The sequence below is a fragment of the Carettochelys insculpta genome, chromosome 1 (assembly GCF_033958435.1).
Source record: "Carettochelys insculpta isolate YL-2023 chromosome 1, ASM3395843v1, whole genome shotgun sequence".
In the NCBI taxonomy this organism is placed as follows: domain Eukaryota; kingdom Metazoa; phylum Chordata; order Testudines; family Carettochelyidae; genus Carettochelys; species Carettochelys insculpta.
The window spans coordinates 253,008,264-253,035,791 of record NC_134137.1 but is presented as its reverse complement, the minus strand read 5'-3'; the positions used below and the strand labels follow the sequence as shown (position 1 = coordinate 253,035,791).

Sequence of the window (27,528 nt, the reverse complement as noted above, 5' to 3'; positions counted from 1 at the left end):
CTTAGCCCAACCTCTCAACAAAATGTTCTTGGCTTTTAGTTAGTTTGTGAAAGTTTCTACAGTTGTAACTTTTAGGGCAATTATTTTTAGTATTTATCTGTTTCAAACCTATTTTATAGAGTGGATATAATACATACATTATAATTGTTTTAAAGACAGAGCATGCAAAACTTTTTGCAAATGATTCTTTTGAGTGGGTAGTATCTATCTATTGTCTCTAAAAACATGATACTTTTTAAAAAATAAAAATATTTGCAAACTGTAAAGAGAGAGAAATTCTGTTAAAGTTCCTCATATGACAAAGTTCAAATCAAAAGAAGTTTCAAACTACTTTTCTATGTCAATTAAACATGATTATATGTATCTTAAACAAAAATCCATGTAGTATTATTTTAAATAGTTAACATACAGTATTTCAACATGGGGAACACTTATTAGATTACCACAATCTATTTTATGCCATCAGCATTGCAGAGGGGATTATAATTGTGTTAAATTTTCATATTACTCATATTCACACATTAATGAACAGATGCATCGTTACTATTGGGATTTTGCCATTTGGCCTTTCACATCCTTAATCATGAATTTCCTACTGAGATCTTTACCATTCTAGCAGAAATTCAGTCATTGATACATGGCTGTCCATTGAATTCATTATTCTTACCTTGTTTGTTGCAGCTCTTCCTGAATTACTGGTAGAGTCAGGTTGCGAGAACAATAATTTGTAACATGAGTTGTTTCATTAACGTCATTAGGTTTTCATTGACAAAATAATACAGACCAAAAAAAAAACCACCCAAAAATAACATTAAACTTAAACACTCCTATCCTGATTTATGCATAGAAAGTTAACTTTGATTTCTTCCAATAACATGGTCTCAGCAGAGACATTCATTTGAAGGGACTATAAGGAGAGTAACTAGTAAGTTCCTCTGTAGCTGAGCTGTGTCTCTTATTGGTAGTTAACATAGTGGCCTGCAGTGAACCTGGAGTGTTCTGTGGGCTTCAGAAACCAGGCTACTGTTGCTTTAACTCTACTAGTTAGACAGAAGACTTCTGTTTCTTTACCAGCATACTACAGCGAATATTTTGTCTAGCTGAAGGGGAAAAGCTTTGTCATGGAGTTTGCTGACAATAGACTTAAAAGTAAAGCGGTCTGCTTTTGGTGCCTAGAGGTTCTGTAGCCTATTGTTAGTTCACAATGGATTTCTATTGCTGCATTCCTGCTTTGCAAAGGTTTGTTAGCTTTTAATGATTGACAGTCTGTTGCAAATGCCACATTGACTCTGGCCTGTTTACATGCTACTCAAGATTTTTTGAAAAATACTGGAAAGAGAAAACAGCAATGTTTATTTGACCTATTCAAGATATGTTTTAAAAAATGGTTTCCTACATAAAGTGTTTACTGGGAAAGTACAAACTCTGGAAATATTTGTAAAAGTGTCTAACGTACAGTGGAGTCTTCTTATCATGAACTCAAGCATGGAAATATTAATGTTAAAACATTAACATACAGTTTCTCATAGCTATTTGGTTGTGATTTAATTGTAATTTTTGAGTTGTAATGAAATCTTAATAGAGTTCTTGTTGAAAAAGTTGGACTAAAACTTAATTTCCCCGACTGTTTAAAAATCAGAATTGATATATTAAACTGTTCACAGAACGTGTAAGCATAGTATGTGTGAGAGAGAATACATATATTGTGTGATATTGCATTATCCTATCATATTAGAGTAAACTCTTTCATATCTGGCATTATATTATCTGGATGTCTCAAATAACTGGCATTTAAACTATAACTAAATTTGAATTATGTTTTCCATAAGTACAGGATAGTGAAAGGAAATACAAATAAATACAGGAGATACAGTGGAAGTTTACAGTGTACAGTACTCGTGTTGTTGGTAAATAAGTATTCTGCATACATTTTTATTTGTTTTTTTAATATCTAATCTTGTTTTTGTTAGTGTTATGCTAGGTATACCTCTCTATTATCCAGAATATTTAAATATCCAGCAACCTCCCAGTCCCAGGGCTGTAAGAGATGAAAGAGTTTACTGTATGCTATATTAATATTATGGGTGGGTACTCATGTTAGTCTGTAGTTGCACAAATAAAAGGACTACTTGTTATGTATTAGTTAGCTTATGAAGTAAAGATTTTGTGTTCTTCATGTTCATTTTCTATAAATCTTTTATAAAAACAGAATCAAATGTTAAGATACTGGTATTTTGAGAGAGAAAGAAACCTTTGATATGGTCATGTAAATAAAACCCTGCATACAGATTTTGTGACACTGATTCCCGGGAGCTTACCTCAGGGGCTCAAGAAGGTTGGCGAAATTAGCCAAACAAGATAATGAAGGCTCCTCATAAAGCTTTTTACTGTGGGGAAAATTAACCAGTTGCTAATAATTGTATGGTCCCCAGGCCAGACGGTCCCTTTGATAAGTTAACATGTACTCCTTTTATGCGCCCGGTAGGGGGTAAACAAATGCCTGAACAAATACAAATACACATAAACACAAATGTGGAGAATAGCAGTATATGTCTTAGATCCAGATAATAAGTGTGGGTATTGTTATTTAGATGGCGCATACTGGGACACTTATCTTTTAGTACACTCCATTTTCTAACTGAATGCAGTACTAATCGTGGGATTGAAAGCCATTGTAATTGTGTATCCATCTAAATGCTGACAAGAATATACAATTACATTGTTTGGAACTGAGTTTAATGTTCTCTGAATTTTATTAGCGTTTATATTTACTTATGCATTAAAATTCCACACAAAAAAGAGGTCAAAATGCAAGACTTAGAGACATAAATATCGGTGTATTTTCTCCTGAGAATGCTGAGCAACTATATTTTATTATAAAAAGGAAGAGATAGAAATCTGCAATGAGAAAATAATGGTTTTCCATTCTAGGCTTTGCTCCCCCCATTTTGTATTTTACAGTCTTTTGTCAAATGTTTTTATCACATCAGACTTTTGTATTATTATTATTTACAATGTCTGAGTTTGTGTGTCTTACTGGAAAATCTTTCCACGGTGTACTTACCACCACACAATGTTTAAACACACATTAGAAAGTGGATGCGACTGTAAACACACAGAGGGATATAATTACATGTAGCAGATTTAGGAGCTAATTCTTTGCCTTTTTTACTCTGAATTTTATCAACATAATTATTTTTGACTGCAGACTAACACCCTGAAATTGACAAGCATCCATTATAAGCAGGAACTTGTTCACTAAATTGAAAAACAATGAATTGCAGGTTTATATGTGCCCATTGTCATACAGAATTACTATGGCTTTGTTCCACAAGAGGAAAAAGCTAATGATTTTGAAACAGCAGGTGACAAAACACATTCTCTCCCCCCTCCCCCCACCTTCTTATCAGTTTGTTGATGAAGTCATTACGAATTGGGGCCCACAATAGGGTTGGCCTTATTTTTAGCAGATAGACTTTTAATGAGTTCTATTGTGGAGCCAGTCATGTTGATTTTCTTACATTTTTTTCCCCTCCCTTCACTCAGAAACTCCCAGCATTGAAAAGCTTCTATCAAAGGACTGGAAAGACAAGCTTCTTGCCATGGGAGCAGGGAACTTTGGAGAAATAAAAGGTAACATTGTCACTGTGATGCTGCGGAATTCAAATGAAACAAAACTAAAACATATATGTATATAATTTGCAGTATGTATCTTCATATTTTTTGTTTTGTTTCTCACTTCTTTGTTTGTTGGCTGTGTGCAGTCTCCCTGTGTGATTTTTAATAAACCATGGTATGTTGTCCTAAAGGAGAAAAATTACCTTCATTTATGTAACAAGGCTATGATTTCATTTTTAATTCAGTGTTTATCAATAGAAGAAGAGTCTATTATAGATTCACATAAAACCCAACGGTGATGTTCACAGTTTTGAATATTAACAGTATTTAGCATCCATCTACAGCAAGAACTATACATCTGAAATCAGAAGGAGATCAGAGGTGTTTGCTGTTGTTGATGCAGATTGCGATAATGTGCAGTAGAGGAAAGGGCAAAGTTTTTGAGGTAAGACCTCGATGTACTGAAATTAAGTTGTACAGATAATAAGAGACAAAACAGAACATCTGTGCATTAAAACATTTTCCTCTAAAGTTCTGCTGCAGAAGGAAAACACAAAAGATGACATTTGTCCACCAGTAGTACCCTCTGTTTTGTCAAGATATTTCCCTGTTTTATACTTATGAGAGCATTCTGGGAAACTGGTAGTTAATTTTTCTACAGTATCGCTGGATCTATACTTGCATTCCTCTTTCGAAAGAGGAATGCAAATGAGGAAAATCAAAAATGCAAATGAGGCACTGATTTACATATCTTGTGTTCGTTTGCATAATCTCTTTTCAGAAGAGATTCTTTCGAAAGAGAAAAAGCACTGTAGACAGGACTCTTTTGAAAATAAACCCCGTCTTCAAAAGAATGCATATTCCTAAAAAAAAATTAACCTTTGTATCCTGAAATAGCACTCGCAGTGTAAACTTAGCACTGTAAACACTGAACTTTATATGCTCCTTTCAGCTTGTCACAAATAAGCCCCCAGCACTATCTTGCTCTACCTGAAGAAGTGGGTCTTTACCCACAAAAGCTCATGACCTAATAAATTTGTTAGTCTTTAGGTTGCTCCGGATCTGCTTATTTGTGAAGCTACAGACTAACAGGGCTACCCCTCTGAGACTTATCTTGCTCTAGTCCCACTTATTTACACTTGGGGGAAGGTATGTCGTTTGCTCCTCCTATCTCCGCCCCTCCCACTTCCGTAGCTAGGACTCTAATTCATATGAGTCCAGATATATCTGCTACACTTATTTGATAACTTGATGACAAAACACAACACTTGAGCACCAAGCAGGCTGAGATATTGCTCTTACTATGACTGCGCCAAGTTCTGAGTGCCTTAGTCACTCTTTGCACATGCAGACACACTTGAGCACACTTTACTCACACGCATGACTCACTTGTCCAGAGAGGGCTGTAGTGAATACCTAGGCTTATGTGTTATGAATATCTATAATATGTATATGATTTAAGTAACCTTACAATGGCTATGTCTACACTAGCCCCAAAGTTCGAAATGGCCATGTAAATGGCCATTTCGAAGTTTACTAATGAAGCTCTGAAATACATATTCAGTGCCTCATTAGCATGCGGGCGGCCGCGGCACTTCGAAATTGAAGCGGCTCACCGCTGCGCGGCTCGTCCCGACGGGGCTCCTTTTCGAAAGGACCCCGCCTACCTCGAAGTCCCCTTATTCCCATCTGCTCATAGGAATAAGGGGACTTCAAAGTAGGCGGGGTCCTTTCGAAAAGGAGCCCCGTGGGGACAAGCTGCGTGGCGGCGAGCTGCGTCAATTTCAAAGTGCCGCGGCCGCCCGCATGCTAATGAGGCGATGAATATATATTTCAGCGCTTCATTAGTAAACTTCGAAATGGCCATTTACATGGCCATTTCGAAGTTTGGGGCTAGTGTAGACACAGCTAATATGTTGCAAACTGATTGATTAATCTTACGGAGTTAACTTTAAGATGTTTTAGGCCGAGGTTCTGTAGGTGGCTTTCATTTCAGCTTTCAGTGTTGTCTGGCTGCAGCAGATACCCCAGTTCTCTGGAACTTCTTTAACCCTTGAGGTGCTGGAGTTTTGTTTTGTTTTGTTTTGTTTTAAATTTTCCCTATGGTCCTCCACTCTTTGCAGTGAGTAACTACTCTGAAGCACGCTCTGTATTAGAAGGCAGTCTCTTCCAAATCCCTATGATCTTCTTCTGTTGGAGGGCAGTCTTTTTTCTCCCTTCCTCTTTTCCCTTTCACACGTGAAACATGAAAGCGGCAGCAACTATAAGCTAACACCAAAGAAATTCAACAGCTCTTTCAGTCTTGCCTGGGGGGGCGGGGCAGGGAGAGGATGGGGAGCCACAGCACAGCCTCAAAAGAAGAGTTTTCCTGCTTTAACTTTGTTTTTATATTTCATACTTTGAACACAAGTTGAGTTATTGTTTCATAGTTTTGTTCAAAGCTGCACACTCAGTGCCTATTAGTGGCACCACAGTTCTATGGCTGGGAGCATGGTTATTAGGTGTTTGGATCAGGTTTGGCAGTAAGCTGTGAAAACAGGCACTGGTTTATTTTTCCTACTGACTGCCGTGACAGTTGCAATTATTTGTCCATTGTTCATAGGTGGCTAGAAAGAAGGGAGGATGCAATAGAGTGTTACCCTCTGGAGGTAAATGAATTTGACTTGCAGGTTCTTGGGGGGTCACACAGGCTGATTATTTAGTGCCCAGGAATGCAGTTTTCATGCCACTGCTAGCCATGAGTGGCCAGCAACAATAGGTCAGTGGTATTGCTGCTGTATTTAGTGAGATGACATGAAAGATGTGCAAGTTGAGCTGCTTTATACGTACATACCCAGGCATTGTACTGGAAAGAAATAATGTTTTGCTCCTGCTGTGCGAACATGAGGTTATTAACTACTTTTCAACTAATTTTTAAATTATTTTATGTTGATATATATTTGGTCTGGCAACTGAATTTTAAAAAATTATCTAATGTTATTTTGAAACACTGTCTCAAATAATATTGTTTTAGTAGGACACTCTGGAATACAGGACTGAAAGGGTTTTGCTCAGCTCTTTTTTACAGCAAATAGGTTTTTTTCCATTTTAATGTTCAGAATTTCACTGTGGTTTTCGTTAGATCCAGGGGACATTTACTGGATTGTGTGCTGTAAGCTCAGCACTCGGATGCATATTGTTATTGTCCAGTTTATGTCATTACCATTTAATTATATTCTCTGGTAGGGACCAAAAATGGAGGAAGATTTATTTTCCTGTTACTGTTCTTTCTTTTAAATATGCAAACCTTAATATTTTTTACAAAGGTAGGGAAGTAATTTGCATTAGCTAGAGCAAAGCATCAGGATTCTTTACTTCTAATCTCAGTTCTTTTGCTTACTTGTTCTGTGACTTTCAGCAAAACTTTTAAGATCTCATTCTCAATTTACTCATATTTGCAATGGGAGATGCAAGCTTGCCCATCTCCCAGGGGGTGCTGAGAGACCGAATTATTGGTGGCATTGCACTTTGAGATCATCAGCTGAAAGGACTGAGAGATGTCCAATTCTTGAAGAAAAGTGAAAATAGTGTTTCATTCTGGTGTTTGTGTGTGTGTATACATATATGTGTGTGTGCTCTTGAAATGTTCATTCCACTTTCTTACACATTTCAGGGACCTCACCAGCATTTAAAATTTCAGGGTACTTCCAGAACCAGTGTATGTTTATATATCTTGTGTATGTTTGTATAGATATGTAGTAATAGTGGGTGGAAGAGAAGTATAAACCTAAGGATGGAGACTTCAAAGGAGATTTTATTTTGAAAGTCACATAATTTGGAATCTGTTCAAAGCAAGTCAAGGTGTAGTGCATGGAATGAAATTCTAATGTAAGATGCCCTTTCATTCTTTTTAAAGCATCACATATGTTGTTAACCTTTAAAGTATGTATTGAATTAGTTAAATATGCTTAAATAGAAATCCTTACCACATCTGCCATTTTTGGAAACAGGTTCAGAAAAGCCCAGTGAATTAGTTGTGAGTAATACACTTTATTGGGTTCTGTGAAGCAGGATGAGGCTTGGTCTACATTAGGGAGTTAAGTTGATTGCATTTATGTAATTCCTGCTAGGGCAGTTGCGTAACTAGAATTGATTTATCTGCAATTGACTTTCCTGGCCATCTGCGCAAAGGGAGGTCGATGGGAGAACCTCCTTTGCTCCTGACAATATTGAGGAGTACAGGGGTCGACTGCCGACCCTGATAGTTTGATTCCGTGCATCTTCACTGGGGGTGCAAAATCAAACTCCAGAAGATTGTCCTGAGCGGATTGATCTTCCCAGTATGTAGACATGGCCTGAGTTTCAGAACTAAACCTGATCACCTGCAAAAGTCAGGTTTCCTCCCAGGCCAGGGTGGCATGTCAGTTTGAGTGCAGTGACGGTGAGAGTGGTTGTCTTCCTCCATAGCATTAGTATTGGCTCCCGCAGAAGCAGTGTATAGGATGTACCACTGGCCTGGTGAAATATGACAAATCCTGTGTTCTGTTGTCTCCACACTCTCAAAATACCCTGCTGTTGTTCATGCTATTTAAATTCTACCTGTGTCAACATTGTTGGAAGTCCTGTTGTAGTTGGTATGTCAGCTAGAGCAACCCCTTTGAGTGCCTGATGAGACTAGCTCTGAACAGGTACAGTGGTAACATTCAGTGGCCTTATACACTAGGCTTTCCAGTATGCTGCTAATACTACTGGTTTGAACCAGCCTTGGCAATGGCGAGAAGACTTTGAAAATCTTTCCTAGTATACACAGGGAATTTGTGTTACTCTCATTTGTCTTCCACTTGCCAGGAGTTTATTACAGTTTGATAGGTTGCCCTTCCACTCTCCACCCTGCCCTCCACCCCCATTTACCTAATTTTGATACAGAGTATTACAACAGTTTGAGCTGACTTTTGCTTAAAATCTTCCCGAGCTACTTGCAGAATTAAAGACTGTGTTTGAGAACTGTCATGCCTGACTCTCTAGGCATGTCTGAATCCAATCTGCTTTTTTTAATCTCTCCTCCTCCAGCCCCCAAAGCCTCTAAATTGCATGCACTAGTCTCCAAACAGCTCTCGTGAGCTGTTCTTGTCATCTCCTGTAAAAATAAAGAGTCATTGGGGCATGTTTGGTTTTCAACTTCAGCTGTTTGAAAGAACTTCAGTGAAGTAACTCCAGATTTAAATGAGTGTAGAGAGCAGGATTAACTCACTATGCCTAATGTTAATGCACTAAACACATACGTATGTGTCATAGACATTTATTTTTAAGTGGAGAGCTCTTCCATGTTATATGAAATATCAATACAGGTATTTATGTTAAATGGTGTTTGATGTATGGCAAAATGCTTTGATGAAGACTTTAATCTTGCTTGTGTGTTGTAAAGTCAGGGCATGAAGGTCTATTCAGTGAACGGTCTTGTGACTGCCAATAATGGATTAAGAGAAATAATCCATTCAGTGATACTATAGCTCATCAGAGCCTGTGAATTAAAGACATATGTTATGTAGATTCAATGTATGGATTAAAATGGATAATCTGTTAGGTGACACACACAATCTTGAGAATAAGTGGCCTATGCAGATTCAGTATATGGATTGTGATAGATAATTCCATTTAAACAACACAGGGCAAGTTGCAGACAAGTAAGCTTGGAGTATTTCTCAAGTTATGAGCAGTAATCCAGTGAATGACATGTTGGAGCTCATAATCTGTAAATTGAAGCCAACAGTGCAAATGATTCCACATTTGGATATAGGAAAGCAGGGCGGAGGCAGGGATTATTCATTGGGTTTAAACCTTTAACTAATAAAACACAGATCCCCAGGAGATGTGTGAAAGCTGAGTATTCCCTTTGTTGCTGTGTGAATTTACATTTGCACATTATCATTCGCTTATTTCTGTCAGTTGTGGAATTGGGGTGTTCTTTTTTATGGAAAGTGTTTTGTTTGGAATAGGAGAGAGAAGGATGGTGAGAGAGAGGGTGAAAAACAGAGGAGATAAGATTGTGTGGTGATTGGTTTCTTAAGTATGATAAATTCAACATTTACTGTAATCTAGTTGGCATCATCTTCTCTGTGTTTATTGACTCTGGCTTTTTCAATACTAGCAATTTTCTGGTAGCGATCTTTAGTCCTGTGCTGGTGTTCCAGAAGTGCTGGAGGGAGGAACCTGGGTGGTGGGCACACTGGAGAACCCAAGTTTAACATCAAACTTGGCAGCCTTTGGAATAGTGCAGGTTGATCACAATACAGTGTAATACCCTGAGCCAGCAAAGATGCAGAGAATGCTCCAGTCGAGTCACAACAACACAGTGCCTCTTTCAGGAGAGTTGAAAGACTGAAATGAACACTCTGGTTGGAGGGAGCTGTACTCATTTGTCCCTGCAGGGGGAGCTTAATCCAAGAAACGGAAATGACAGTGTCCGGATGAGGCCACAAAGGAGTTTTGGAGGAGATATTGTTAAAATGTCTAAAAATATTAAAATCTAGAGCTTTGTCACAACACAAATAAAATGGTGCTTTCAAGTTGCTCTGGCATATTTCAGCATTTTCTCTGAATAAACATTGTGACTCGTAATAAATAAAAATCAAATACTATTTAACCAAATGGTTCTCATTTTTAAAAAGTGGTTATCATTAATAAAAGTGGTTATTATTAAATAGAAGAGGAAATAGTGTAAAAATGAAATAATTTAAATAGCAAATGACAGTGGCTTTATTTTGTTTGAACATGTGAAGGACAAACCACTTCTTTTAATCATTACCCAGAGCACTCACTTAAAAAAAAAAGGGAGGGGGGATGTGGGGCTTGGGGTTAAACCCAGTGTTCTTTTTGACCTAAAAGTACTTTATAGATGAGTTTATAGAGATTAATGAGGTTCTGAGCTGCAAATACCAGTCTGTCAAAATGAAGACACACATGTGCATGTCCACACAAACAAACACACACACATTTTATGCTGGGTTTGTCTTTTGCTGCTGCATAAAGTTCAAAACATGAACCAGCTAACATAGCTTGTTGCCTGGATGGTGGAACAACTAATAGCTGCTGAGAAGTACAAGTCTTAATACAGTGTTATTTGTTTGGTAACCTTGACAATAAGGAACTAACTTGGTAAGACCCAGGGCTTTTCTTTCAGCCTACTATACCAAAACTTTTATGACAGCCATTATTAAATATTCACTGATGATTTATTTCTAGCACTGCAGAGTAGGTAACGTGCTGGTCTGTTTCAGAATGGACTACTGATCAGAAGGCTGTGTCTTTCTCCCTACAGAATATTCAGGCCTGAAGGTAACAATAGCTAGAGATTATTGTTCATCAAATGTTTTAGTTCATTCTAAACCATCTTCATTGAAGGCTAAAAGCTTCTAACAGTACACATGCTCAAATCAAAATGAATATCCACATTCTAGACTGTTATTCGAAAAATAACATATATTATTTGTCAAAATACAGAAGAAAATATATTACAGAAAACTATACATAAATTTTTTTTTCTTATTGTAAGCTGTGGGTCAGCTAGCACAAATCAGGAAGTTTCCTTCTATTAAGCTGATTACCTTTATCAGTCAGCTGTAATCAATTAATTTAGCAGTAGAGATCTGTATATTTCATACAAGCCTTACAAAATGATGGTGGCCACCATGTACTGAAGTTGGCCTAAATGCTTAATTGAAAATGTCAATTTTCAGGTTTTTATGTTCTGGCAACTCCAAAAAGTTACTGGCTTCAAAATCTTTATGCCATCTCAAAATAAATATTCATTGTAGCTATGTCCATAGAATTGAGTTAGAATCATGCAGAGAATTGGCATGCATGAACAGATACATTCACAAAACTCAAAAATACACAGCAGCGATACAGCATTAATAATTTGGTTAACCAATGACTGGTGATAAATATTAAAAATTTCTGGTTAAAGACAGAAAAAAGAAGTTTAAATTCCACACTTACCCCAGCCAGTTATGTCTGTTTATCAGGATACATTTCCTAAAAGGGCATAACATAAACTTTGCATTGCCCCATATACAGAACTAATGTTGACGTCAATGGAAGTTCAATGCATGGATCAAGGGGAGAATACTCCCGTTTATAATGAATAGTAGCAGGCTTTAACACTATGATTTTAAAAGAAACATAATAAGATAAAATTAATGCACAAAATCTAAGATCCCAAGTGCAATCCTATTGGCTCCAGTGGATTTGGATAGGGTGTAAATTAATAGGGAAGTAGACTCTAATGTTTAAAATAAATTTTTATGTACTTCTAGCTATACCGAAGATTGCTGAATTGGAAAGAACAAAAACATCAAATGTACTCTTTGCAGTTTATGCTGTTAGTTTATTTTGCAGTTCACTCAGTTTGGAGAAGGATAGTAGGCAGATGATCTGTTTCACTTTCCAGTTCTTAGTGCTTGGTATTGTAACATTGTGTTTGGGTTTCCAACACTGCAAGGGAAAATTTAAATTAAAAAAAAAAAAGTGGTCTGCGACAGGTGGAAAAAAATAAAAATGGAAAGCTAGTCTGTTCAAATGGAGTCCCAAACTGAAGCTTTATCCTTACTTAGACATAAATCTTGATGCCGTTAGAAGCTTGGGCCATGCAAGGACTATGGAATTTGATTAATTTTTCCCTCGTATATATGTTTTTTAATTTTAAAATTTGTAAATCATTAAACATAAATTAAAGACTCATTCACATTTCTTTACTACTGTTATACCCATGTTAAGGGTAAGGGACAACTGTTTTATAACTTGGTTCCCTGAGCAGGTTGATTTTATAGCACAGCTGTAGTTTGTTTTCACAGTTCCCTGTATATAGCATCCAGATTATAAGGCCTTGACTTAACAAAGGTTTACATAAGTCCTTAATGTTACAAAGTGTGCGCTTCTATTAAATTCAATGGATGAAAATGTAGTCCTGTTGAATTCATTGGGACCGTTTCTACACATTCCACGGAGTCTGGAATTTTGGGGAAGAAGGGGCACCCAAAAGGAGGACTTCCTTCTGGACCCCGCCCCCCCCAGGGGCTGCGCTTCTACACATTGTTTTGGAGTCTGGAAAATGTCTTCTGGACTCCAAATCATGTGACCTTATGCTAATGAGGTGCGGGGAATTTGCATCCACGCATCATTAGCGTATTTTGGGCTGTTTATTAGCATGCCACTTTCTGTAGAAACGGCCTGGGAGTTTTGCCATTGACACCAGTGGGACCAAGTTGTGACCATAGATACAGTGCGTAAAGTTAAGTGTATCCGTACCCAAGTCAATTAACCTTTCAGCCTTTCGTGTTTAAAAATATATTTAAAAATAATAATGCTTATCTGCCTGCCTGGGGCTTTGAGAGGGTGAATTAGCTATTGTTTTAAAGTGCTCTATACTATATAAGCTAAATGGTATTACCTTATATCACAGCAAATCACTGTGCACTCTTTGGCTATGGCTACACTAGCAAGTTTTGTTGACAAAGTTTTGTCAACAAAACTGGTGGAACGTCCACACACAAAACGCTTTTGGTAGACAATATGTCAACAAAAGTCAGCACTTCCGCTGACAGCTCTTCCCAGATGAAGATGAATGCCTTTTGTCGACAAAAGCTGTGTGGATGGTCTGGGGAGCCTTCTGTCAAAAGACAAGGCCTCCAGTCCACTGGGCAGCCCTGTTTGCTGAGCTTCTGCTCTGCCGTTCTGTCACGAGAGGGCTGGGCATTCTAGCCACTCTCTGTCAACAGAACAGATTGCTCTTTCTGTCTGCTTCAGTGTAAGGCCACACTCTGTCAACAGACGTTTTGTCGGAATATCTCTTCTGACAGAAAAGTCTGTTGACAGGTGCTCCTAGTGTAACAGTAGCCTTGAGATCTTTAGAATGTCTTGAAAAAATGGCTCTTCCCATTTAATGGTGTTTTTTCATTCATTTTCCTGGATTTGATTTTTTTAAAACAATAACTATGTTTTATGATATGAGCATAATACAGTATAATTATGTCTGTCAGGATTTATACTAGCAGATTGTTTTCTTTGATTTTCTTTGAAAGACAGACACCGACAATTCAAAAGCTATTTAGGTAATTACTTTGGTAGTAAACTGACTCGAGGGATAAGTTTAACTGTCTGTACTATTTTTTCTTCTGTACCTCTGATTGATAATGTTACTAGTTATTTAACAGTGTCACTGAGATTATACAAAACCATGCTGCAATTTTTCTAACTCTCTTCCCTTATTTTCCTTTTCATACTGTCTTAAAGCATAGCTGGCTGTGGGGGATAAATTTTGATCGTTTGTCTATCAGTAGCGATACCTTATCTGACCAAAAAAAAAAAATAGCCATAGTTGTGCTGGCCAGGAAATTAAAATGAATTTTTTGCACTACCGTGAGCATCAAAAACCGTTTGTCAACCTTCCGCTTGTTCTGTTTTGTGTGAATACGAGGAGGTTCGCCTCTCACTTGATCTTATGAGTGTTCTCATTTTAATATGTATTAAAATGTTATTGCCACTACCAGTCTCAGACTGAGGGACAGAACTGAAAATGTATAATAATTTATTTCACGTTCCAGTGAAAATTTTATTACTAAAAATATTGTGGATAGTGTCAAATTGGGGTGAAATACACATTTAACCTTACAGAATACCATTAACTTACTCTTCCATTAGTGCTGCATGTTCGGGCTGTTGAGTGCTTATTGTGACTGTGTCTACATATCTGTGTTGTTCCCATTCCCTTTCTTCATGCCACTGAGAACAAACAGAGGAGTCTAGAAAGTTTCCGCTCTTGGGCCTTCACTTGTATCTGCATCTAGTCCTGAGGTTTGCTCTGATGCTTTTCTGTCAGTGATGGGCAACCTAGGCTAATGAGTGGGCTGCGTGAGTGGCCCTTCTTTGCCTCAGGGGGTTGCACGATTGTCATAACCAAGGCAATCTCCTGGGATAGGATAGTTTTGCTAACTGTGCTTGCATACCTCGAATCTGTAGGGTGTGCTGATTGGATGCAGAGGGAAAGCCTGGCTCACAGCCAATGTGTGCAATCGGCAGGCTCCTCGTTTAACATACCCTTGCTTTATGTGCACTTTAGTAATAGGTAGGAAAAATACTACATGGATGGAAACCAGCCGAATCTGGCAACTTTGTGTGTGTGCAATAGTAAAAAAATGACTCATCGGCACATACAAACCCCAAATGGGTGTCTGAAGGCTGCAGGTTGCCCACCACTGACCTAGCTCAATGATGGGAGGCATAGTGCTTAAAAACCTTCGTTAAAAGTGAAATATGTATTTGGTGCAGATGTGATGGTGATTCAGTGTAATTTTAAGGGCATTTGTTGTTTTGTATCTTTCCTCTTCCTTTTCAATATTTATCTGAAATAGTTTAACTCGTTGTTCATTTGTACAGTGCCAGAATGGGCAGTTCCATATTTTTAATCACTATGCCGTGGTGTAGATGTAAAGAAGTGATATCAAGTGAAGAGTGTATGAATGGTATAGACTACTCGACAACTGCCAGAACCATTTTTAACTCAATTGTCAACAGGACAAGCTCTGAGCAGGTTTAATATGTAAGCTGCGGGAAGTGGCTTGGGTCAATAACCTTTCCACATTAGGATTCCCAACATTGCTGCCAGCTTCACTGATGTTAGCAATAGTGAGAGCTTTTTGTTAAAATACCAGAAAGTTGCACGACTTCGTTGGAGCTGCTTCTGCAATATCTTTCATTGTCTGGTAGGAAACACAGTAAGGTAAATTTTAAAAATCTCTAAAAACTGAAATCATATATAACACCAATGTCAGCAGTCATGTGCCTGGTGATTAATATATGTCTCATTTTAAGGCACGGATAGTAGCAAAGTGTTACTTTTTCTGCTCATATGCATTTTGCCTGATCAGCAGAACAAGCATGTACATGAAGGGAATATGTTTTCGAGTTGTTACATCCACTTACATAACCACTTTCAGAAGGTGTTGAGATTGGTTTAATAGCAGCAGTTCAGGCCATCTGGAGCCTGGTATACACTACAACTCCAGCTAAATTTACAATCGGGTTGTAGAATCAATTTAAAAAATAGTTGGAATTTTAAGGGCAATATCCCCAGTGTGAATCGGGTCTTATTTTTGATCAGATAACAACACTTTTATTTGCTTTTTAAATTTTGAGTTGTAATTATGATGAGATGATGATTAGTTTTGAAAGGCAGCATTATGTTCTTTGTAGTCAACACTTATTTATTAATTTTATTAAACTTATCCCCTGAGTCAGTTTATTATCAAAGTAGTTACCTAAATTATCTGAATGGTGCAGTACCTAGAGATGAATACACAATGCACGGAAAAGTGGATTTTGTTGAATATGTATTGATAGTAATCAGCATGTGTTGCTCTTTGATAGTGGTTAGATGGTTAGTGTGAAATATGCTTAAACCCAAGCTCCAAACCCATTTCTAATTTAATTGTGCTTCTACTTCTTGAGTCAAGTTGTCCATTTCTCCCTGGGAGAGATTTCTTACTCATGAATAAATTGATAAGATTAAGAGATGGGTCAGAAAAGTATAGATGTGTCTGAAATTAGGCAATAGTCTCTTATTAGTGCCATTGTGATGAGTGTTTAATCTATGCAGTCTGGGATTACAATACAGAACTGGGTATCAAAACTCCAAAGTTCTCTTCCCTGTTCTGCCATTGTCCTGCCGTATGGTTATATGATTTCTTTCAATTTACACATATGAAATACTTCTCTACTTCTGCAAGCTGTTGTGGGACTTAATTAATGCTTTCAGAGTGCTTTGAGATCCTCAAATGAAAGGCACACTGTAAATTCATTTTACTTGATCAGAACATGATAATTGACTGTCTTTGACAAATAGCACTATATTTTTCAAATAAGTTACTTGATAAATATTTGTTCTTGCCTGTCTCTAGTTTAAAACCAGCCAATTCCACACATACACCCACCCAGCCACCCCCTCAGTAAATATTTAGAATAAAATATTTGCAAACACTTTTTACAGTGTTCAACCAGCTCCATGTAAATCAAACAGTAATTACAGTATTTCTTTTCAGTGATTCAAAATATGAAATGTTTCTTTACAGCTAAAATCTTTGGGCAAGAATAGTCCTGCAGGATAATTTCCCTTGTGTCAGTTAGAAAATCTGAACGTTTCCTTCCTCCCACCATCCTGCCGAAAAACAGCTATGGAACAGGGAGGGTTGTAATAGACACTTCTAAATAATTGCACATCTACATGGCAAAGGCATGAATTCAATAGTGCTTTGTCTCTAATGTTTGAAGTGAAAATTGTGTTTTCTCCCCCACTCTTAGTGTATTAACGTACACTCCCATTCTTTCTCACAAGTTTTTACAGAACTTTTAAAAAGTTCTAGACTTGCTGTTTCCTTATAACTCTCAAGTTTGCAGTATACTTATGGGTCTTTTGATAGTATTAGCAAATATTCTCCATCAAAAGTGAGAATATTTTCCCATAGAGCTCTGTAATTTAATATGGCATTTTTAAAGGAAATTCAATCGAGTTACATTACTTTCGTACCAAGAGCCTGACCCTATGTATTTTACCAGATAAACATAACTGTCTAGACATACTTAAAAGGTTTGGAACTGATTATAGTGGAACGAAGGTGTGTTGCTGGGAGCACTGAATGAAAGTTAATTACTTTAAATTAAGCTAAATATTACAAAAATATCCGTAATGATGATGTGTATTAGATTTTTAAATAATCTTTCAAAGAAAGCAGTAGGTGACCCACCATTTGAAGAGGCATACAGTGTGCAATTCTGGTGACTGCAATTTAAGAAGGATGGTGATAAAGTGGAGGGTATTCAGAGAAGAGCTGTAAGAAGGATTAAAGGATTAGAAAACGTGTCTAGTAGTGACAGACTTAAGGAGCTCAATATATTTAGCTGAGGAAAGTGAAAGTTAAGGGTTGACTTGATTACGGTCTGTTAGTGCCTGGGGAACAAGTACAGGTTGAACCTCTCTGTTCCAGGTCTCTCTGGTCCAGCAACACCTGTGGTCTGGTATGATTTTAGTTATTTGGATGTCCACTTACCATGGGTGTGGCCAAGTTTCCTGTGGACCTGTGAAGTTTGCTTACAGCCTCCAGTCCTGAATATAAATGTTTTCTTAAGAGCCCAGAAAACAGTGGAAGTGTTGGTAATGTGTTAGTCAATATTGGCCTCTCATGCTCCAGCAAATTCTCTGGTGCAGCACCCCAGGGTGCTGGACTAGAAGGTACAACCTGTATTTAATTAATAGCTCTTCAGTCCAGCAGAGTCAGGTATAACACAATCCTATGACTGCAAAGTAAAGCTAAATGAATCCAAACTGGAAGTAATGTGTAAATTTTTAACAGAGAGCATAATTAACCATTGGAATAATTTACCAGTGATTGCAGCAGTCTCTCTATCAATGACATATTCTTAAAATCAAGATTGTTTGTTTTGTTTTTCCTCGGTGGCTTATTCTGGGGAAGTTATGTGGCCTGTACTGTACAGAAGGTCAGGCTATCACAAGATCCTTTCTGACCTTAGAATCTGTGAATCTGTGAAACCAGTCCAGAAAAGGCTGGTAAGTATATTATAGGGAACATTCCTGCCCTGGCAGGGGGGTGGACTAAATGAGCTATTACCAGTAGCTCTTTTCATGTCTGACTGATAGTTGGCTATGAGCATGGTTAGGGTAGTCGCCAAGTTTTCTTTTTGTTGAATTGGAGAGAGTCAGTGGCATTGGCAGCGGAGCACTTCTCACAGTTTGAGAGGGTTTGTGTGGCAGGGCTGTCCTCAAAGCAGACTTTTAAGAGGAAGCATCTAGGCAGCAGGCTTATCCATTTCTTCAAGCTTTGGGGGAGGGAACTTCATGGGTCCTGGTTTCTTTCAGGGACAGGAGTTATGCAGGGGTTGTGTTGTGATGGTGGGTGCTGGTAGATTACCCTCTGAGTCTATTTTATTATTTAAGTGATCATCTTTTCAATTAATGGTAAAGGTACCATTGTTTTATATATGTAGTTTTTGATTACAACATTTTGGTTTTTCTCTGATGAGCTTATGACACCATCGCCAGATCTCATCTCATTCTGACTCCTCTGGGGAGAAGGGAAAACTGCTGCTGTGGAGGTTGGGGGAAATGGATGATGGTAATTGGTGCCTATTTGTGGGAAAGCAAAAGCAGGACATACTTCTAGTGCACTTGCATGTAAAAGAAATGTGGTGTATGTAAAATAACGTAGCAAGTGAGTTGGGTTAATGATGGCAAGAGGCGCATCATTTCTACTCAATAGTAGACTTTAAAAAATTTTCATCAGTGGTAGCAACTGTGTTAGCAGCTATTGGCATTTTAACCACTGTATCAACTAACCCTGATCAGAGCAGAGCTGGGCAACATGGCAACTATAATGCTGGCAGCTGGCCTGCTATGGGATAGTAAGAAAAAAAAACAAAACAAACCAGAAAAAATCTGATGTGGATAACACTTCTTTTCTTTAGTGTGCTTATTTCTACAGTGAGGATGGCAATACCGACCTCAAGAGGTTGTGGGTTTTATGTAAACAGAAAATGTGGCTAGCTGCTTTTGACAGAAACATTTTCAAAACAGTTGGTTGTGAATTCTGTGAAATGTAAACAACTTTGAAAATTTGAAACTTTTCAGAAAACTGCTTCTCCATGTTTTTATCATTTCTATTAAATAGGCTGCTGAAAAAAAAGCTGGGAGGGTGGGTAGAGAAAGGAAACATCATTACTCCCAGTTTTAAAGATGGGTAACTGAATCACAGGGAAAATAAATAAGTGACTTCTTTGGCTACACAGGAAAATTATGGCAGAGCAGAGAATTGAATGGTGCCTTAATCATTCTTCCTGTCTCATTTTTCCATGAAGTGTATGTCTTTAGTTGTTCCAGCATAATGCACTGCATTATGCAGTTGCAGTTTTGCATATACTGAAATTCTGTTTATAATTAGACTGCCATTTAAAATTACCCAGCTCTCATTTCACTCTCTTCCCCTTACCTTTTGTCACTCTATGATGCCCAGGGACACCAGAAAGCCTAGCTGAAAAAGAAAGGCAGCTTATGGGTATGATCAATCAGCTGACCAGTTTGCGGGAGCAGCTGCTGGCAGCTCATGATGAACAGAAGAAACTGGCCGCATCACAAATCGAGAAACAACGCCAGCAAATGGAGCTGGCTAAGCAGCAACAGGAACAGGTGAGTGATCATTATAGTGAATCTCATTCTGAGCTCCTGTTCTTTGGATTTAATTTTCCCATAGTTTATCTTTGAGGCCTGATATTCACAAGATTTCTCTTTTGTTTTGAGATGTAAAAATGTAGGCAAAAGTATACTTATCAATTATTTTAATTTTTGTATTGTTAAAAATGGTGTTTCTCTACTTCTAAAATAATATTCCCATTATTTTGGGAGCCAAACAGTTGAAAATTGTCTTGTTTTATGAGTACAAATGAAAAGTACAAATTCAGTCCTACAGTGTGTTTTCAAGTCAATGAGATTGGCTGTGTATAACAAAGCAAAATATGGCCTTTAGGTAGTATTATGTGTAAGTGCAGTTTGTGAAGTTTGAGAAGAACTAAATGAGAAATACAAAAAGCATAAACAAATGAGCCTCTGTGATACTTTTCTTCTCCATTTAACCAACTGATTTTCATCCCCTAGAAATGTATCTTTACTTTGCAGGCACAAATGTGTGTTCGTACTTATCTATATACACGTATGTTACAATTTGCATGCAAAACTACCCCTTTTCCTCGTACTTTTCCTAGGTTTAAATTTTCACAAAAGTGAATGCACTTGTATATGTCTGCTCAGCTTTGAGTATATAAAAACTGAAGAGGAAAAGACACCTGGCTTAAAATTATGCCCTATGTGTGTTCAGAGTGGTGTTATTCAGATAAACTATGTCTTGGGTGTATGTTTAGCTCTAGATTTCTGCATATTGAAATAAACAGATTTGAATGTATTTGTTGAGTTAGACATTCCATATGCTATTTCTTGAATGTATTTCCTGTAAACATGGGAAAATAGTGCATTTATTTGAATGTCTGTTCAGTTACAGCTCTACTTTAAAAAGAACAGATTTTTTAAGAGCCTTATTAAAGTTTGACTCATCAAAGTTTGTAAATTCATTCATTGTTGCCACAACTGTGGTAACGCCATCACATCGCATGTATATAATCAGGCATACCAGCTAAAAACATGCAGGCTGTGTCTACACTAGCTCAAAACTTCGAAATGGCCCATGTAAATGGCCATTTCGAAGTTTACTAATGAAGCCCTGAAATACATATTCAGCGCCACATGAGAATGCCGGAGGCCGTGGCACTTCAAAATTGACACAGCTCTCTGCCGCTCGGCTCGTCCAGATGGGGGTCCTTTTCGAAAGGACCCCCCCAACTTCGAAATCCCCTTATTCCTAACAGCAGATAGGAATAAGGGGATTTCAAAATTCCCGGGGTCCTTTTGAAAAGGAGCCCCATCTGGACGAGCCACGCGGCAGAGAGCCGCGTCAATTTCGAAGTGCTGCGGCTGCTGGCATTCTAATGAGGCGCGGAATATGTATTTCAGCGCTTCATTAGTAAACTTCAAAATGGCCCTTTGCATGGCCCTTTCGAAGTTTTGGGCTAGCGTAGACATAGCCACAATGGGAAATACTGCATTCTTCACAAGAGGAATTATGATTGCTGTGGGACTTACATCAGAACTTTTCTGGTACCATTTCATCAACTGTAAATGGAATCTGTCCAAAGTCCCACCATCACCTTACTCATGGTCTAGTTATAAATGCATAGGAATTTGAATCAGGAGATATGGGGTCAGATCTTCAACTGGTGTAAATGGGCACACTTGCACTGAAGATAGTGGAGCTATGCTGACTTACTTGAACTGAGGATTTGTTCCCTGGTTTCTATCCATGCCTTTTCTGGACTAACCGGTTAAATGAATTGCCCAAATACCAAGTAATAATCTCTCTGTTCCCATGTTTCCCTATCAGTAAAATGTAGGTAACAAAGTCTTCCTCATGAGTTTCATATTTATAAAGCTCTTGGAAATCCTTAAATGGTAGGTACTGTAAAAGTATGGTTTACTCTCTTCTTTGCTCCACTTTCCTCTTCCTCTGTTTGAGGTTTTCTCCCAAATACTGTTATGCTACCAGAGAGAGGCAGGTAAGCAATATTTTCTAAGACCAGTGGAAATACAATTCTACAAACTGGCTAATAAGAAGGGGCTCATGTATCAGTTTGTTCTGCTCTCCCATCACTATTGAATACTATGTTGTCTGCCAGGTTCACTTTTCCATGAATTGGTACTATCATGATGCATAAATGTAGCACACACAGTTGCTGCTGACACCCACATACCTATGATGTCACTAGCTTAATAGAGTGGTGTCAAGAATTAAGAAAGGTGGAAAATTCATACGTAATAATTCCAGCTACAAATTTTATATTTGCAATTTCTCCACAGATTGCAAGACAACAGCAGCAGCTCCTGCAGCAGCAACACAAAATTAACCTTCTTCAGCAACAGATCCAGGTCAGAGATTGTTACTCTTCCTAAAATTCCTAATCTTTACTTTATTGTTCTTCCTTGCAATACACTTCGGTTCAGCCCTAGTTTTGTAAGAATCAATACAGATAGTTGTCGGTATTATAATTTAAGAAAATTGGATAGGGACTTTACTTGCCATTAAGGGGTAAGGGTGGGATTCTGCAAATACTTGCTGTTGTAATTAACTTTACTGATACGGGAAGCACCACTGATTTCAGAGTGCTGTTCACGTGAGCACTGATTTGCAGGATCATACCTTGAAACAGTTGCTCTCAACCTGGGGCACACCTGGGCACACGGAAGTATCTGACAGTCTCTCACAGTTGGTGGGTGAAGAATTACTGATCTCCAATTGCACCTTGAGTCTTCTGCTGAAACAGTTCTGCCTGACCATTTGCAACCAAGTTCCCGGTAGTAATCAGGAGAATAGTATTTAATAATTCTAGAACAAACTCATTTGAAGAAGGAATCAGCCAAGAGATTTTGAAGAGCAACAGAAGAGGTAAGGTCACAAGTAGCTGCATAGATGCTCTGGCAGTAAAAAGGATGTTAACTCTTGTACCAGAATGTTTATATTTCGTCTTCACCTGATACTGCTTATTAGTAGATCCAAACACCCCAACACATAAAGAAGCTTTGGGATTGGACTGGCATTTGTGACTGGATCTGATTTCTATAATTAGATGATTCAGCCTCCTAGATCCAAAAAAACCTTGAATTCTGAGCAAAGATTATATCCAGATTCAGTCTGCATGTCTCTGTGTGCATCTTTCATATACATTATTGTACAGAAATTGTTTTTATTTTGTTTGTGCTGGTTTGCACCAGTTAAAATGTGTGTAAGATGCAGGACTGTGTGCAGTTATTAAACAAACCCTTGCAAACTCCACGAAAATCAATATGTTGCATGGTGTGTAAGTCAGAGGACACCTTAGTCTTTAATAAATCCATTGCTATGCTCCATCATGAGATTATTTCATGATGTTGTATGTCAACCTGGACCCAGAACGAATAATTCAACATAATGGTGGGGGAGTTTATGGTGGGGGGGGGTTTATGACAGGGGAAATTAAATTTTAAATCAAACTGGGCAAACTGCCCTTTCCTAATTGTCTCCAACTTTTCAAAAGGAAGGTACATTTAGTTTTCTTCCATTGTGCTTCACCACCAGTTTGCAGTATCTAATTATCCCAGTCTAAATTTTTGTTCTCTGTTTATAAATGTTCTTCTCCATTCTACTCCACTATAGTCAACATACTTACACTAATTTCACTAACAGAATGATTTAAAATTTAATTCTGTATTTAGTTATATGTAAAGCAAACTCTGCCATTGATTTTATCCATCTTTCATCTAAAACTCAAGTCAGTCCTGCACTGTTTTGGAGGATTAAACATTGTGGTGAAGTTTGTTACTTAACTTTCACAGTTCTTTGGTTCTCCTTATCACCTTTATGTTTGGGGGAGTGTGGACAGAGAGACATGGGTGCCAGGCTGCCTTCTTTGGGGAGGCATTTTTTAGAAGGCCTGTTGCATTCCTATTTCTGAGTGCTCATTGATCACATAGAATCCAGCATAATGTCTTGGGGTTCTAAATTTTGCATTTGTGTGCAGTCAAAATGTTTGGGACTATTGTTGTATTATAAATGAGGGAGGTAGGATGGAACTTTTGGAGGGTTTCTTTTCCTCGTGAGTATGTCAGGTGAGAAGAGCAGCTGGAAGAAGCTGTCATTGACACTGAAAATAAAAGGCCAGAGATATAATGTGTAATTCCTGCTCTTACGGCAAGCTATTGTGGCTGTGGGTATCAGAGGGTTTGTTTGGACTTGGGCAAATAGTATAGTTGTTATGTTGTGTTTGCTCTGCTTCACCTCTTTATGTTTCAATTCAGTCCACTAGCATGTGAAAATCTAAATTTTAAATAAACTTGTCTATTCTAGAATTTTAGAACACATTAGTTTGAATGGTAGCTAAAATGTTGCAACAAGATATCATCTCTCCTGTATTATGACATACCCTTGGCCTGATTTTATCTTAAATTTGATGTAAATTTAAACAGGGAATTGTGTGTGCATGTGTGTGTGTGTGTTTGTAATGATGTGTATCTATATATCTATATATATATAGAATATATATTTGTAAATGCTCTGCTATCTCCCAGGCTGTTGGAATTCAAGACAGTACTCAGAGGAGTGATACTATTGCAACCTGACACCATGCTTAGCAATACAGTTCCTTCGTGGACTTTGGAACAGAACCCAGCTCAGCTTCCTTTTGGTTGTGATAGTTAAAAAAAAAATCTCTCTTTAAGCACTTGCTATATTTGTTTTTTTATCTTCTGTGTGCTTGCATAGGCTCCTCTTTTTTGATAATACCAATCAGCCTGAGCCTAGACTTTTGCTTGAGTAATATGTTTGGGTTGTAGTCTCCTGTTTGTAAAGAACTATCTGAAGTTTACATGGTTTTACAATTATGGTACAATGTCTGAGAAGCTTGATAAGTAATAATTTACAAAGCATCCCAAACTATGGTGGTAAGTAGATGCTATATAATATATGTGGTGTTCTTTAACAGCATCAGTATTTCCAGCCCAGACCTTTCTGCTATGCTTCAGTTTGAGTTGTAGAAAATTATGGAATGGATCCTCAGCTGATTTACAACAGCGTGTCACTGCAGTCAGTGGCGCTATACTGATTTACATTAGTTGAGTAAGTCACCCTCTCACTTTAGAACTATAAGTGCCTGCCCTTTCAAAAACTAAGGCTACGTCTAGAGTATGGGATAAATTCAAATTTAAGGCAGTTAGCTCGATTGTATCAAGTGACTGTCTTCACTGTACATACCATTAGCTTGATTTAGGGAGCACTCATATCAATATGACAATATCATGAGAACTCTCTGGGTTTCACATCAAGTTCGAATTTAACAGTTTGAATGAAGGCTAGTGTGGAAACGCTGTGTCTTTGAATCAAATTCATTAGCCTCCAGAGGCTGACTGGTGCTGTTGCACCTGGCCTCCAGCTGCCCACCACTCACAGCAACCCCAGTCAGTTTCCTGGCTCCTGCAAGTGGCGGGGAGCCGAGAAGCTGCGGGTGCTGCTGTGCCTGGCTCCCACCTGCCTGCCACTTGCAGGAGCCAGGAAACTGACTAGCACAGCACCTGGCTCCCTGCTACACCTGGCTCCCAGCTCCCACAAGCCAGGCAAAGCAGTGCTGGTCAGTTTCCTGGCTCTCCCAAGCTGTGGGGACCCGGGAACCAGGCAGCAGAGTGAGTGCTGCCAGTGGGGGGGCTGCAACCAAGTTCAGGGGGCAGGGAGCAGAATGCAGGGCTGAGGGAACTATGGGATAGGTTCCCACAGTGCACTGCTGCAACAGTCGATTTTTGGCTACTCCAGTGTGGTAGCATTAACTCAACTTTGTGTGAAGTGAGGATACTCAAAATCGAATTTATAAAACCCAGCATTATAAAATTGAATTTATCTCGTAGTGTAGATGTAGCCTGAGGCAGGCAAAGTCCTGGACTTCTCATATTAAACTCTTTTAGGCTGCGTCTACACGTGCACGCTACTTCGAAGTAGCGGCACCAACTTCGAAATAGCGCCCGTCACGTCTACACGCGTCGGGCGCTATTTTGAAGTTAACTTCGACGTTAGGCGGCGAGACGTCGAAGCCGCTAACCTCATGAGGAGTTAGGAATAGCGCCCTACTTCGACGTTCAACGTCGAAGTAGGGACAGTGTAGACGATCCGCGTCCCGCAACGTCGAAATTGCTGGGTCCTCCATGGCGGCCATCAGCTGGGGGGTTGAGAGATGCTCTCTCTCCAGCCCCTGCGGGGCTCTATGGTCACTGTGGGCAGCAGCCCTTAGCCCAGGGCTTCTGGCTGCTTCTGCGGCAGCTGGGGATCTATGCTGCAGGCACAGGGTCTGCAACCAGTTGTCAGCTCTGTGTATCTTGTGTTGTTTAGTGCAACTGTGTCTGGGAGGGGCCCTTTAAGGGAGCGGCTTGCTGTTGAGTCCGCCCTGTGACCCTGTCTGCAGCTGTGCCTGGCATCCCTATTTCGATGTGTGCTACTTTGAAGTGTAGACGTTCCCTCGCTGTGCCTATTTCGATGTTGGGCTGAGCAACGTCGAAGTTGAACATCGACGTTGCCGGCCCTGGAGGACGTGTAGATGTTATTCATCGAAATAGCCTATTTCGATGTCGCAACATCGAAATAAGCTATTTCGATGTTGGCTGCACGTGTAGACGTAGCCTTAAACTCCTATTTGGCAACAAAACAGTGAGTGTGTATGCATTGCAATGTGACTTTTGTCGGGGAAAATACACACTCCTACAAGAGACTTTTTTTCTTTTCCACTCCCTTTATTTTCAACAAAGAGTCAGTGTAGACACCACTGTTTGTTTGGTCCACAGAACTAATTTCTGGCAATGTTTCACAATGATCTCTGCACTCAAAGTTTTGATGTCTGCTGCCAGGGTGACGCATGAGGGGCCTAACTGGGCACATGCCCCCCGCAAAACCTGAGGGTGGGCGAGACAAGGGCCTGTCAGCCAGCAGGCCCAGAGCCTCTGGGTAGCCTGGGGTACTAGTGAGAGTGGGCTGGCGCCTGCAGCAAGGGTCAGAACGCCCTCACTCACCAGTAGCAGGGGAAAGTGGAGTGATGTGGCCCTAGCTAGCTCTGCTTCCCTGGCTCCCAGCATGTTGCTGGACCATCCTCGCAGTTGCCAGCAGGAAGTAGAATGACGCAGGCTGGGCGAACAGTGCGAGCTAGGGCTCCATCACTCCACTCTGCCCCATTGCTACCGGTGACTGGAAGGGGCCCGACCCCTGCTGCTGGTGCCACACCCCCCAACCCCACTTGCATCTAGGACTGCATCACTCATGGGAGGGACTAGGACGAAAAGGCAGGGCCTGGGTGGGACAGGTGTAGGCAGGGTGCTGGTGTGGGGGATGGGGGGTTGTCCTGACCCTGCTCCCAAGCCAGGGCTGTTGCGGGAAGGAGTCATGTATGTGGGGGTGTCACATTGAACGGTGGCCCCCTGTGTCCCTCCTCCCCAATCGGCCCTCTCTGCTGCCCTGCAGGCATGTGCCCCTCTAATTTAAAGCTCTGGGACATGTCTGACACCTGCGCGCACTGCTCTGTTTGAAGAAGAAAGAGCAAATCATTGGAGTGTTCCTGTTTTGCCTTGCACTGGGAACACAGTGGCAGGCAGACTGCTGCTGCAGGGGGAGTGGGGAGAGACTGATATGCTGCTTTGACAGTCCTCAGCCTGGAGAGCTCACAGAGCTACTCTTAATGCTGCTCCCAGCAGCTGAGGAGGTT

General features: G+C 39.3%; 1 protein-coding gene across 7 annotated transcripts in view; it reads left to right on the top strand.

Moving 5' to 3' along the window:
- The window catches only part of SOX5 (SRY-box transcription factor 5), a 422,924-nt gene that overhangs the window by 182,313 nt on the left and 213,083 nt on the right, over positions 1-27,528 (top strand). For 6 of the 7 annotated variants that reach the window (XM_075004792.1, XM_075004831.1, XM_075004821.1 and 3 more), the window contains exons 4-6: positions 3,547-3,633; positions 19,674-19,846; positions 22,121-22,189. In XM_075004792.1, coding sequence (XP_074860893.1) covers positions 3,547-3,633; positions 19,674-19,846; positions 22,121-22,189 — 329 coding nt within the window. The remainder of the gene's footprint in view (positions 1-3,546; positions 3,634-19,673; positions 19,847-22,120; positions 22,190-27,528) is intronic. The other variant, XM_075004804.1, reaches the window with a different exon arrangement.